The sequence below is a fragment of the Tigriopus californicus genome, chromosome 8 (assembly GCF_007210705.1).
Source record: "Tigriopus californicus strain San Diego chromosome 8, Tcal_SD_v2.1, whole genome shotgun sequence".
NCBI lineage: Eukaryota > Metazoa > Arthropoda > Copepoda > Harpacticoida > Harpacticidae > Tigriopus > Tigriopus californicus.
In genome coordinates this window covers 11,050,027-11,063,976 of record NC_081447.1, presented here as the reverse complement: position 1 = coordinate 11,063,976, position 13,950 = coordinate 11,050,027, and the positions used below count along the sequence as shown (strand labels likewise).

Genomic DNA, 13,950 nt, shown 5'->3' with positions numbered 1-13,950 from the left:
TGTGATTATTAAGTGTTGTTTGCATTTCCGGTTGAATCCGTATAAAACAACGTTAGTAAAAGCGCATGCTTGGTTCTTTATGAAGTAGCAAAACACTTGACAATGGAAACGATTTTCAGTTACATTTATCTGACCGTAGAAAAGTGGGAGGCTGAATCCATTTCAAGATCCATACGCATATATCACTAGACATACAAAATTAAAGAATTCAACCCGGGGGGGAATTTGATCTAGGAGCAACGTTGCATTGGAGACTCAACTCAAACTGGAACTGAATGCTTGATAGTCCCTCCAATTGTGTTGGCTATTGGGAGGCCACTCGAGGTCCGCCAACATGTCCTTGTCTATGATCTTGAACTTATTCTTGGGTTCCTTCTTATTCAACACGAAATGTGAGGCTCGCTTCAGCCATGCACTTTCCACGACTACATGCTCAACCAGAAAGGCCGCTATCATATTCAAGAAAGCCAGGACGAGTAGTGTGGCCCTGAATTTCCAACGACCCCAGGGATGCTCTGGACGGAACATGATCTGTAGGAAATTGGCCAAGACAGAGCCCGGGTAGATGGTCAGGCCAATGGTGAAACTGGTCAGCCCCACCAATGCCAAGAAGAAGGGAATGTTCGTGAAGAAGGTCTTGCGGTAAGGAGGTCCCTTGGAGAAGGCCGTGGCGAGAATGAGGTACTGGAAGGAGGACACGAGGAAGACGGTGGTGGTTTCCCAACACAGGATCACTTCTTCCTCGGGATTAATGGGATCATTGGGTTCATACCAAGACTCAGTGGTCAGGTAAAGATAGGCACCTACTTGAAAGCCCACAGTCAGGAGGATGTGGATCAGGAGCGAGAACAAGTTGGGACCGGACACTAACGAGCCCGGAGGTCGTTTGGCCACAATTTTGGGATAGGCTCCCGTCCAGCTCATGAGGATGGCCACCACCGTGGTGATGACGAGGTCAATGTATAAGAACTGAGCGTCACCCAGGTTGGTCTTCAAGGTATAAAGGAGAAGGACCGAGACAAATTGAATCATTGAATACAAGGCCATGTACTTGAACACGCCAAACGAAGTGACCAAGGCACATCGTCCCTCTCGAATGACAATGGGTACGCAAGTAATGTTCGGGATGCTCGAGGTAAATGGGGCGGCCACGGACGCCTCGGCCTCCGACAGACTTATGCCCACATGGGCGGCCTTCAGGGCCCCACAGTCATTGGCCCCATCGCCACACATTGAGACGATATAATCAATGCCTTGAAGTTCCTCGACCAGTTGCGCTTTCTGATCCGGAGCCATTCGCGCGAAGATGGTCCCTTTCAGAATCAACTTGGGTAAGAGGTGTGGGAAATGACTTTTGACCACTCCCCAAGTTCTGCCTGACATGGCAAAGTGGTAATCTCGAAACGATTGATCCAAAATGGTCAAGTTGCCACGTTCCAAGTCAATAGTATCACGAATGGTACCCGCATTAAAATCGTCTCTCAAGGAGACGTCTCTTTTCTCAGCATTCTCCGTCTCCGAGAAGGATAAGGAATAGTGTTCCCTTTGATATCCGTCAGAGGACAACGAACTGTCTTCGGTTTCGTGTGCCTCGACGACTATTACTTTGTCACCGTGATTGATCATCTTGCAATCCCTGGCCACCGAAATTGCTGTTAGGAGATTATCTCCGGTGACCATGACACATCGGATTGAGGCTGATCGCAGTTCCCGAATCACTGGAGTGGTTTCTAACTTAAGGGTGTTTTTCATGATAAGAAAACCGAGGAATTTCAAATCTTTCTCCACCACGTCTCTTTTGATTTTCTGGGCTTTCATCCAATTAATTTCTGCGGGCAGGGTCCGATGAGCTAAGGCAATCACTCGAAAGCCCTGGAGCGTGTAGTGTCTCAATTGAGTGTGAAAATTGTGCGGTATCGTCTCGGGTAGACAAAGCGTTTCGATTTTTTCTGGAGCCCCTTTGGTAAACACGTCAAATTTTCTAGCCCCTAGAGTTCGCGTTATCACGGACATCCGAGCGACAGAGGAACTAAATGTGAACTGGCGAATGATTCCCACCTCAAACGGTAGATCGTCCTCCAGGGAATCGGTTTCAATGCTCGCGAGCCCAGAGCGTCGGGGTCGAACCACACTCGGCATGATCATATCAAATTTTGAGGTATCTTCGCCGGCTTCTTCCAAGACCCAATCCGTGGATTCAAACATCTTGATGTCTAAGGGATCTCCCGTCAGTTCGTTATCAATCAAAGTCAACGAGTGACAAGCAGCCAAACAAGTCTTCATCTTGCAGGTATTCTTCAGCTTGGTCATATCGTTTTCGGGCTGATCGAATTCATCCTCGGCCACGCCCACCACACCCCACATGTCAAGACCATCCTCCGTCAGAGTCCCTGTTTTGTCGAAGCAGATCAGCTTCAACTTGCCACACACGTTGATTTTCTGAGGCGAAATGCAAAAGATCTTGCTCGCCTTCAATCGGTTTTGAGCGTAGTAGGTGCCGACCGTCATGGCTGCAGGTAATGCGGGTGGCACCACAATGGTGATAATATCGAGGCATCTCAGAACAATCATTTGCAGCGTCGAGCCTCGATGGACGTACACGTAAATGCAATAGCACATACCCATTGCAGCAATGAAGAATAAAACACATATGAATCGAATTGAATCCTGATAGAACTTGAAACCCATGGACTTTGGGAACAAAATGGAACGGATCAATTCTCCCTTGGATGTTTGAAATCCAGTGCGGACAGCCACGGCCAACACGTGGGAGTTCCCATAGTATCGGGTTTGAATAATCGACGTTCCGGCGAACAACGTGTGCCGCTTATGCTTCTCAATGTCATAATCCTCTTCTTCATCGGCATGCGGTAAAGCGGATTTCGTCACCGGCACAGATTCCCCTGTCAGCATAGACTCGTTCACGATACAAGTGCCGGAAATCAGTACAGCATCGCAGGCCATAACACAGCCATGAGCGGGAATGGTGATCAGATCCCCTGGAACAATGGCCGGGGACGGGATCTCTTCAAATTCCCTTTCACCTCGACACACTGTAACGGCGAGGTCATTGCTGGATGAAACCATATCGTGGAGAGCTTGGCTTTGTCGGCGAGTTTCCACCAAGGACACACCAATCGAGATGAGTGAAATTAAAAGGATGCACGTGGCATAGTAATAGTAGTTATCAAAGCTCCATAAAATCATGGAACCAATTTGAAAAATATAGAAAGGATTCAGGACTTCCTCAAAGAGCAGCTTCAGATACGATTTAACCTCGATCTCAATACTGTTGAGCCCGAAAAGCACTTGTCGTTGAATCTGATCATGCGTCGAGTATCCGGTAAAATCCGTGTGAAATCCGGACACAGCGTGACCTGAATCTAAGGCCCTCACCAAACAGAAGGTATTCTCTCGCGTGTTCAAAGCATATTTCAAATGCTTATGAATGAAGAAGCGATGCATGAGTGCATCATTCTCCACGAGAGGATTTGTATCTAGATTGGCAAACAGGGCCGCCAATCCTCGTGGCCGAACTGCAAACTCTTCCGGAAAATCCTCGTCGACCTCAACCGAAATCACTTTTTCGACACTGGCTCCTCCCAACAGATCCACCAATAACACCGTGTCAGCGATGTACAGCGAGCATTTAGATTTGAACCAAGCCACCCGCCATTCCGGTTTCCAATGTCCTATGAGGTAAGGCAAGCCCAAGAGCAACCACGACATCATGTGAGCCAAAATGGTTCGCAGGAGCTTGCTCCGAAACCCGTGGCACTCGTATTCGTCGTCTTCGCCCGCATTGAGTACCGATTTGGAGGCGTAGAGGGTACTCAAATTGGAAGAGGAGCCCGAATGCGGCATGATGCCCAAAACTTGGTACGGCTTCCTCGAATTGTTATTCACATTGGTTAGCAATGGGATGTCATCCTGGAACGAGACAAAGGCATGATAATCGTTATCGCGAGACATTTGACTGCAGACTGACACGAATAAAAATGACATATGTCCCACAACTGTTTCAACAACGGAATCATTTGAGAGCGTTCAATAAAAGCCAAAGCTTGTGCATGTCTGCCACATGGAGGAACTGATCCAACAACATCGTCTGACCTTTTTCGTACTGCACAAACGACTTTGTACGTCAGTTCATTCAAATACTTACATCGACAAATCACGTGGGGACCAGAGGAATCTCATCAGGAACAGGTTGTGGGGCCTCCTTGCCTAACAAAATCGTATTCATTAGATCAGCAGGAAAAGCCTCCTTGAAATTGAACCCGACTCACTCAATCAAGAAACACCCATCTCAAAACGGATTTATCTTCGAACGGAAAGCAAAATGACGACATAAAGCGTGCGTGCATGCGTAGGTCCAAGCTTACTGCGCTGAGAGAGTGTCTTTGTGTCAGAAAAGTTTTCGCTGTTGTGGTGGTGGATGGATGTTCCTGTTTTTTGGCTACTAAGATCAGCTGTTGTTCAGCGTGGAATATTATGATCGGTCGCTTCCTACTCAAGGGCAAGGAAATCTTTGATTGTGTCATTATGGTAATCGCTCACAATTCCTGGGGAAAAGGGAAGAAAATAAGACGTGATTTGGCTTTAAAGAGGATTTACGAGTACTTTCTTCGGCGCTCCTTCTCACTGGCAAATGGATTGGCGTTACTTGTCATCTTATCTCCTTTCATACTCATACACGCAGCATCTTTATAAAATAACATTTTCTAGAGTTGGAAGACCAATACAAATGAGAGACTGATCAATTCCTCTAAGCATAACAGTAATTACAGTAAAATTGTAACCAATTATTTCATTTTCCTTACATTATGCATGGTGTAGTGGTTAGCGCAGTTTCCTTATACGAGAGAGGTCCCAGGTTCGAATCTCCTTCCCGACCTTTCTCAAGGAAACCTTTAGACGCTAACCTTGCCTATAGACGGAGAACCAAACTGATACGGACACGACACTGCCTATCGGAAAAAGTATAAGGACGATGTGATGGCCAGTTTCGCTGGCCGGGCGAGGCTCATCCCTCCGACCCTAGCACCCAAATACAAAAAAAAAAAAAAAAAAACATCATTGAAATTTGATTACGTACAGAGCTATGCCAACAGGTACCTAGAAGCTAAATTTATCTGGACGTTCTTACATATGTTGTTCGATCAAATACTTAGCCAATGGAGTAACGGACTTACTTGTCGTTTTGTTTTATTTCAGTTTTGATTGCTTTAAAAAAGGGTTTTTATTGCTTTGCTTGGCATTTTATTGTTCCTCTTTGGACAAAAAGGGCCTGCAGGAAGAGGAAAAATAAATTCTACATAACTTTCTTCGTCAACGATGCAAGCTCACCCAAACTCCATCTTTCAGATCTTATGCTTTAAGTTAATGCAAGTCATGTTGACTCGACAAGCCCTAGATTCGAATGAGTTTGTGCAGTTGTAGCATGTCCAAGTAAATTACCACTGAATAGTTCATTTTTCCTCCGCAATGAACAACGGTATCAGGTGTCCTAAACTCTCAGCGTAGTCTTACAGATAGGTATTTTCATACAAAGAACTTTCAAGCCGAATTTACGTATCATAGACTCTTTCTCGAGTCTCCTTGCCCAAATAGTATCAAAAAGTAAGGAAAATCAAAAACAGTTATGCCTTCCACTCAAGTTCCAATTGAGCAACGTTCGAATCGGATTGATATGAATCTTGAAAATAATTCGGACTTTGTTAGTCGTCATCTGAAAGCTAACCTAAGCCGCAATGAATAACTCAGTTAGTGAATAGACCCAACAAGTGTGCAGAACTTTGCAGAAAATGTTGTCCTTGAAGGCTCGCAGCCTCACGCGAGATCATTTGTTGCAAAAAGCCTTTTTATTTCAATTGTTTGAATATATTCTAAATCTGTCAACCTTCTACAATATACGTCTAATTGATGGAACATCAATGAAGGATGTCATTCAAGTTTTCAACATTACGAACTGTAATTAAAAACTTGACCAGGGGTCTTGGGTCCGGGCTTGGAAGTTGAAACCACGGAGCCGTCTCCAGAGCCAAGGGCTTTAATGGGTCCGTTGTCGGCGACGACATTTGGAAGCTGAACCTCACGTCTAGCATCGCGAGTAAAGTAGTAGTTTCCGGCCAATTTATGGGCAGGGCCAACGGGTAGATTGGGATCGTCTGGGCTAAGAGGAGCAACGTTTGGTGCGAATCGCACTGGATTGACTAGTTCACGCCCATTGAGAAAGTTCCGGAACTTTTGGAGAACTGGCGAAATATCGCGGAATTGTTGGACCTTCGACATCTAAAAAGATGGATAATCAAAACAGATGGCGATAATAAAGTATGTCATTATTGTTGTTTGCATTTCAGTGCGAAAACCCTTTGAACACGCTCTTACATACATATGTGTAGAGACGTCTTCAATCAATACATAATAATGGACAAGATGGAAGGCAGTAATGTCATAAAAGGCGGCCTAACCGTCTTAAAAACATGTGGGGGAAAAAATGAGAGCAAAGAGAACAACATAGATATGCCAGTTTGCAACGTCATTGTTGACACTGCTATCCTTGTCTATACCATAGACTATGCCTATACATCCTGACTCCTGGCAGGATTTTTTGTGAAATGTACATTTTCCTGATTTTGAATTAAAGAACCTTAATCAATTTCTCGAGAATTAGAAGATTTCTAGTAATATCTCGAATTAGGTATGCATTGATTGTTAAGACTAATTCGATAATGATTGATTGCATCCACTGTGCACCTTGTATTCTTATCGAAATTCAACATCCGATGAGACTATCTAATCAAAAACATATCGTCTAAAGTGCTTGTGCACAAACCGAAGGGACACACGTTCTAGTAAAATCAAGTACTAGAGTACTTGCCCTCGCATTGTTTGCTTCACATCAGTTTATGCAGAAGATTGGACAAGCTTCTGCGCTTTTCTTTGTCTTGATCAGTTTAACTTTCTTCAATCCTTATTTTCCAAACTTGAGAGAAAGTGACTTAGAAGAAATAAACACTTTTATATCCACATAGGTAGAAATTCTTGAACGCAAAAGGTAGCTTCCTTTCTTAGGCTTGATTGCATTGATTTAATTCGTCATTTCCAGAGAAATACAAAATGCAAGACATCAAGAATCATCGCTGAGGAGTGGGTCTCGATCCAGTGTTTCCATGTCTCTCACAGAATCATTTGATTCATTTTGAATTGCTAACAAGATGGGTTCAACTTTCAAAGTCTTGCTTTTAGGCCGTTGAACTGCGAAAACAGCCTCTTCAGGGATTCGTCCGGGATTGTTCAAGATATCTGTCTCAGTGGAGAGGTCTTTAAGTGCAGTCAGAACGGTTGGTCTGAGGTGAGCCAAAGAGCATTCTTGATCCAACCACGACATGGTTGTTCGAGCCATATCTTTAAAACTGTCCACTTTGACGGACTGGTGAAAAGATTTCAGCAACGGTCGCATCAATAGTGAAAAGACCCAATATTTCCAATTGAGTTGAGTGCATTTTTTGACATGCTCATGGAACAAGGTATCCATAGCCATAAGACTCTCTGATCCTGACTTTTCCACATCTATAGAGGCTGTAGGTAAGCTCGCTTGAAAACGAAGGATATCTTGGTTGAGAGAGTCGACCTGAGCACGCAGAGAATCAATTTCCTCCTTCAGCACAGCCCGCTCCGATTTCATATGCTGAATGTGATCACCACCTTTGTGAAGTAGGGCAGCTTTGCTGATCTTAACGCGATTGGTCTGATTCAAGGAGGGTATCAGACCTTTGAGGATGTCAAACCCATCTTTGATTGACCCTCTGCGCTTTTGTTCTGCATTGGATAATCGGCGATTCTCTGAAATATTGGCTACGCTTCCACGGTTTGTTGAAGTTGACGAAGTAGATGAACTGGAATCCATAGGTCCACCAATCCCGATGGTGAACGAAGGCTGAGGTTGAGATTGAGGAGGCGGTGGAGGAATTATTAGTGGTTTGAAATGAGTAGGCTTTGTTGGCTCATGTTCTAATTTTACTTTGGTCCCAACCTGATGCTCGAAAGAATCTTGAGTGGATCCTTTGGTATTGGACCTCAGCAATTGTATTAACTCACTGTTTGCTCCCATGGGCGGAGAAGAGGAGGAAGTTTTCCATGCAGTTGATCTTCCCATGGCAGAGCCACCGCTCAGGGACCGCGTCTTGATCCCTCCTCGTGCTCCCTCGGAATGAGAATACATCGAGGGGTCCGAAATTGTGGACGGGATAGAAGGCAAATGGTAAGGACTATCTGTTTGATGTAAACCTGAGCTTTGATGAGTAATGGAGCTGCCGGAAACCTTTCTGGTCAAAGTTGAGGCGGCATTGGAGGCAAAATTACACTCATTGACAAAGTCCCTTTGACACAGGATGCGATGCTTGGGACTGTTTCGTTTGGGGTGTGGTATGGGACCTGCATAGCAACTACTACCGGGCGATGAGCACGGGATCAGATTGTATTTGGACGTCGGCACTGAATGATTTCCAGAGGCAGGAAAAGACTCGGGTTGAAATTGCTCGTGTTGACTTGGATTCAGCAGCAGAGGTGAAGTCATGGTCATTTTGTTAGTATCGTTCATTTCCATGTTATTTGATTGAAGGCTAGTCATCACTTCGCTGGAGGATAGGAGTGAACTATTGGGAGGAGCCACGTCAGAAATATTCAACGTGGTGTAAATGGTCCCAGAAGAATTTGCGGACATTTCAGGCCCACCCATTGATTTTGGAATGGCTCCATTGATGGATGGTTGCTGCAGTGACTGCTCGTCCATGGTGGCTTCTTGGATGGACGGTAAGCGATTGGTCAGCCAATCCGGCAACTGATTAAGTGATTCGAGTTCGAAAAGATCCTCCAAATTTGGTTGGAGCTGCACCAACCCAGGCTGTATAAAATCTGCATTAGTGGTGTTCTTATGCATTTCTCTTGGATTTGGAAATGGAACGGCTAGGGTTTGTCCCACCAAGGTCCGAGTGTGAGGATCTTGGGCAATTGAGTTGAAGAGCGCATCCACAAAGTACTCGTCATCAGTTATCAATGAAGCATCATCCTTACTACCCTCTAATAGTTGGAAAGGATGTTGAAACAACTGATCCCATTCATCTCCAGCTACCTCTTCATGCTCGCTCCCACGGTTCTTGTAAAATAGCCGCCATCTCTTGTATTCGGTTGTCACGGTCTGGAGCTGTCGTTTCCAATATTTACCCTCTAAGAGCGTGCTGCCTTCCGTTCGATTATGATTATCAATTTCTAAGGGATTTGCAAAGGGACAGAGCAACTGATTACGACCTTTCATAAACTGCATGTGCCAACATCTCCAGATGACGTTGTTCAAACGGATCTTATCTTTCCATCGAAGCTTCATGCCCCGGAACTTGTTCCATTTGGGTGAGGTTAATTTTTGCCGATAGGCAATGGACATGCTTTGGAAGAGTTTGTTAAGAGATATGTCGATGATAGATTGAGCTTGTTCCCTCCTTTGTCCTTTAAAAACACTCTCTGGAATAGTAGGTTCTGGTAGGCTGGTGGGAACTTGAGGGATATCCCCAACATCTTCTGGGGAGACCAACTGTGGCATGTTCGATCCTTCTTCGGCCTGTGGAACAGAAATGTCCTCTTCAGCCTCGGCTTCGGCCTCAAAATCTGAGATCATAAAATGACCCGAATGGATTGCTTCTTTGTGTCGGACGACCGCCATTTCGAATCCTTTACTGCCACCAGCACAAACAACACCTCTAATCGACTGGATAATGGCCGAGGACAATTTCCCTACACACACCAAGCACGCCCCCTCGAGGAGTCCTTTTCTCACTGGATGAGAAATAGAGTCGATAAAACTAGCCAAGACAATTTCCGATATTGTTTGTTCCTCACACGGCTTCGTCACTGTTGTTCATGGCAAAGCCAGAGAATGGGCTTCACTAACACAAGTTTTGTTGACTAGCTGAATGAAGCCAAGGCAGTATTTTCCAATATAGGCAATGCTTGTCAATACCTAACGAGAGATAATGAGTACAGCAAGAGAACGCGTCTCCATGGGCTAGATAGGTCCTTGCCCGCCGTCAGGACCTTTTTTCCAGGGGCCACTTCCGATGGATTCACCATTCCAAACAGCCTCGCGTTGTTCCAAGAACATTAAGTTCATCATTGCCTCTATCCATCACTGCGTTTGGACGAGATGGATTCCTCAAAAACTTGTCAAACGAGTCTACAACGGGGCCATGTTCTTCGTTCTTAAGTTTTGTAGCAACAGCACCGAACGGTCAAACACTCTTCACTTTCCAGCCATCACAGAGTCCTCTGTTTTTCTCCTAAACAACAACCGCTTAAACAGGGTTTTGATCTTGATTCCACATATCGCACCAAAGTATAAAATATTTTTTGTTGATCAAAAGCAAACCCAACTTAAAACTCGTCAAAGAACGAGAGCGTAAGGTCTACTCTGACGTGAGGAAGTGTACGACGAGGCACGAAAGTGCAGGATTCGCCACTATTCCTCGTCGTCCTCGTCCTTTAGGAAGGTTACGGGCACGGCATAATCCCTGATTGACTGCACTACCGAGATGCTGGAAGGGAACAACTCAAAGAATCTCGAAAAGCGTGGACATGTACCGAGGAAGCTCTGGCCTAACTAGCTCACGACACAGGTCTCATTGACTCAGATCGAGGGCTAGCACAAAACAAAGGGAAATACACAGATTCTTGGCTCGGACAGGATCCATCGTTGGCTCGGCAAGGACTAGCGAGACACATCAACACTGTGCTGTAGTTCGTCCCTCTCTGCTCTGACGTACAGTAGCCATCAAGAAATGGCGATTTTCTTCAGAACGTGGGCCAGATTTGCTCTTGACCACAGAAACGACAAGTCTGGCATAGAAACCGGTTTTCGTCGAATCAAAGTACTTTATAAAATTGCGGTGGCGAGCGAATAAGACAATGTTATGGATTTTCTTACTCATATTAATTAAAAGCATTAGGATTTAAAATTCCATATCGCTATATTGGTAAGAACCAGGATCGTTATGAATGGGTTTGCTTCTGATCCCTGAGCTCAAATTTTGTCGTCTCATGTTTTTTGACAAAAAATAACTCGAAGTATTAGTTAGTGCGTTCCAGATTGAAATGTCTGAATACGCGATCGAGGTAACCCCGACAACTCTGGATGTCAGACTGAACGAACTGGGACTTGCTCCTTCCGTTTCCTTCGAGTGTTTCCACCATCTTGATGAAACTTACAATTTGAGCCCCATCAAAATAACTGGTTTGTTCATGCCTCAGGCGCTTTCAATTTACCCCTTTGGTAGCACCTTAGCACTGTTGGATGGGTCAAGAAATGCGTCGTTTGAGCTAGGGTTTTGAAGTGGAAGAGTACGAGCATGAAAGACGACCTCTGACGAGCGTAGCCTTCAAGATCCAAGACGCCATGGTTTGTAACAAATGAACCTGTAGCAGTTTTAGGTGGCAATGCGTGCTCTTTTCCTGCCGACGACTTTTTGTTGACGGCTACTTAGATCTTGAAGGCTGCACCCTTGAGAGGTCGCTTTTCATGCTCATACTCTTCTACTAGAGAGCCTTAGTTTGACTAACCCAAAATATAGCCCAAGTGCTAGACCAAAAATGTGCTCCAACTACTTGCTCAAACCGGTTTAATGTGATGTGCCAGAAGAGTGTCTGTATGGCAAAAGGTTGCAAAAGGGCACAACTAGGGCCCTGTATTACAAGAGTACAACAATGAGGTCAGCGCACCATTGCAGTTGAATTTTGAACCTCAATTCCGTTCCAAAACAATGAGTTTACATGAGTCCCAGATTCTAAACCACATTTTGTGCCTTAAGGGTGATTTCTAATGCTTAAGTTACTCTTCAGGCATCATTAACGACAATTGCAACGACATTGGATATAAATTATGTATTTTTCAACAGAAAATGTAGAAATTGGCTTATAAAGTGATGTTTAAAACGTCCAAAGTATGTTTAAGAATATGTGCAGGGTAGCTAAAGCCATATATAACTCGTAGAGCCACAGACTTTTATTTGCATCTAGTTGGTTTGGATCTGGGACGTATATGAACAGATTGTTTTGGAACGGCATTGAAGGTTTAAAATTCAATCGCAAGGGTGCGCTGTACTCTTCTAAATACACGGCCTTAGGCACAACCGGCACAATCTCCTTCTCTTTGACCTGTACGACCTGTTTGAGCTGTACGAAACGAACACGTTGGACCAGGTCAATTATCCTTGGAAAATTTGGCCAAAGCTACATGAGAAAGACTTCTCTGGTGACTCTGTGCACCACTGAAAATTATTACCTCGACCAAGACTGGTCATAACAAAAAGCCAATTCAGCCGCAAGTACTTTGAGGCTGCCTGAGGAAACTTTCGTCCAATATGTTAGTAAAGATATCAGGGCTGCCAGGCATCCGTTGAAACTTGTGTTTTCTTGAGCTTCAAGAAAGCTTTATACAGGATCAGGACGAACCTGCAAGGACGTATTGATATGTTATCTATTTTGATTGAACCGATAGTTCTAATAGGTGTTACTTCATTTTTAATACCTTTTATATTAAAGACGAATAAGCTAATTGTTTTCAAATCTGATTCAAAATCGTTCATCCACCCCTGAGAATGTTTGATTTGACTTCCATCAAATACATTTCCAGGATGAAAAGCAGTTACGATATTCCGGCCGAGGTGCCGTTTTTAATTTTGGTAGTTTTGTTTTATCACGTGAGTCAAGCTGTTAGATACAAAAGAGACGGGTCAGATCCCAAAAGGCACTCTAGGCAGGGTGCTCAATGAGAAATGCAAGCCCAACTAAGGCAGCTCTTTTTCCGGGTTAACTATCCCTCAGAATTTTCGTTTATACCTCATAACACAAATCCACAAATAAATCAGTAATTTGATAAAGGCATCAATGCTGTAGATGTAATGATGAATAGTTAAATTAATCTTCCCTTGGCCACACTAAATGACATCTATTCCCAATTCACCTCGACAAGTCTGTTTTATTAAAGTAACCACTTTCCAAGGGAGCAGCCCTTTAAACGGTAGATTGCAAGAATTTCCAAAACCGATGACGCCTTGTTGAATATGTTTATTGGTTCCAGGACAACTTGATCCAGGACAGCTCAACCCAAGGTCAACTCAACTCAGCGGACAATTCGACCTAGACGGCAACTTGACCTGGAACAACTCAACCCAAGGGATAAGTCAGTCTAAGGGTCAACTCAACGCAGTAAGAAGATTAAGCCTAATACAGTCGCTCAAAAATAATTCATGTCATTGAAAAAATTAAAACTTTGCTTCCTAAGATGCAATAACCAGAAAGGCATTGCACAATTCATAATTTGATTTTTTTTTTTCAAGACGAATTGGCATTCATTTCATTCAACTGATTTTCCTTGCAAGAAAATTGAATTTTAACTCATCAGGCTGAAGTTTTGTTCTAAAAATAAGAATTCGTATTATTAGCCAATGTTTTGTCTAATGATTGTACTGGGTTGGGTTGTCTGCTAGGTCAGGTTGTCTTTTGGGTGGAATTGTGTCGAGTCGTCCGGGCAGCCAGAGCAGTGCATGATTTACAAGTAAAAAACCCAATTCATGTTCTTTCATGAATAATCGGGATCGGTTATCTTATGCTCAACATAATTGAGCTTTAAATGCGTTCAAAATGAGGACCAGTGTCTAAAGGGTCAGCTGCTTACTCAACTCTTTGGAGCACAAGAAATGCAAATATAATGTTCCATTGGCGGGCGCACTCTTGAAGAGTAATTTAACTTGTGCGATCAATGCTTCGGTTAAAGGAATCGTTTTCTATCGACTCTTAAGACTCGTTGTTGAGGTAAGTCACGGATTGTTTTCGTTTTTAACACTGGGAGTGAAAAATGTTTACCTTAGTTTTGATCGACTCCGTTGAGTGGACACCATT

General features: G+C 44.0%; 3 protein-coding genes across 4 annotated transcripts; all 3 read right to left on the bottom strand.

Annotated features, from left to right (window-relative positions):
* Positions 1-5: 5 nt before the first annotated feature.
* Positions 6-4,413, bottom strand: LOC131885337 (polyamine-transporting ATPase 13A3-like). Of its 2 annotated transcripts, XM_059233362.1 has the most exons (3): positions 4,290-4,413; positions 4,166-4,227; positions 6-3,930 (listed from the first exon to the last, which is right to left on the bottom strand). In XM_059233362.1, the coding sequence occupies exon 3, from the start codon at positions 3,862-3,864 to the stop codon at positions 256-258; it is 3,609 nt and encodes a 1,202-aa protein (XP_059089345.1). In that variant the 5' UTR covers positions 3,865-3,930; positions 4,166-4,227; positions 4,290-4,413; the 3' UTR covers positions 6-255. The 2 variants fall into 2 exon arrangements, with proteins under 2 accessions (XP_059089345.1, XP_059089344.1); XM_059233361.1 differs by having other exon boundaries at positions 4,166-4,383.
* Positions 4,414-5,964: 1,551 nt separating this feature from the next.
* Positions 5,965-6,294, bottom strand: LOC131884898 (NADH dehydrogenase [ubiquinone] 1 alpha subcomplex subunit 7-like). The gene has a single exon (XM_059232793.1). It carries the CDS (start codon positions 6,292-6,294, stop codon positions 5,965-5,967), a length of 330 nt encoding a protein of 109 aa, XP_059088776.1.
* Positions 6,295-7,069: 775 nt separating this feature from the next.
* Positions 7,070-10,012, bottom strand: LOC131885339 (MLX-interacting protein-like). The gene has a single exon (XM_059233365.1). The coding sequence runs from the start codon at positions 9,719-9,721 to the stop codon at positions 7,133-7,135; it is 2,589 nt and encodes an 862-aa protein (XP_059089348.1). The 5' UTR covers positions 9,722-10,012; the 3' UTR covers positions 7,070-7,132.
* Between the last annotated feature and the right edge of the window lie 3,938 nt (positions 10,013-13,950).

Bases quoted from the DNA above. Each gene is read 5' to 3' on its own strand.
- LOC131884898 (XM_059232793.1), bottom strand. From the start codon at position 6,294: ATGTCGAAGGTCCAACAATTCCGCGATATTTCGCCAGTTCTCCAAAAG.
- LOC131885339 (XM_059233365.1), bottom strand. From the start codon at position 9,721: ATGGCGGTCGTCCGACACAAAGAAGCAATCCATTCGGGTCATTTTATG.
- LOC131885337 (XM_059233362.1), bottom strand. From the start codon at position 3,864: ATGCCGCATTCGGGCTCCTCTTCCAATTTGAGTACCCTCTACGCCTCC.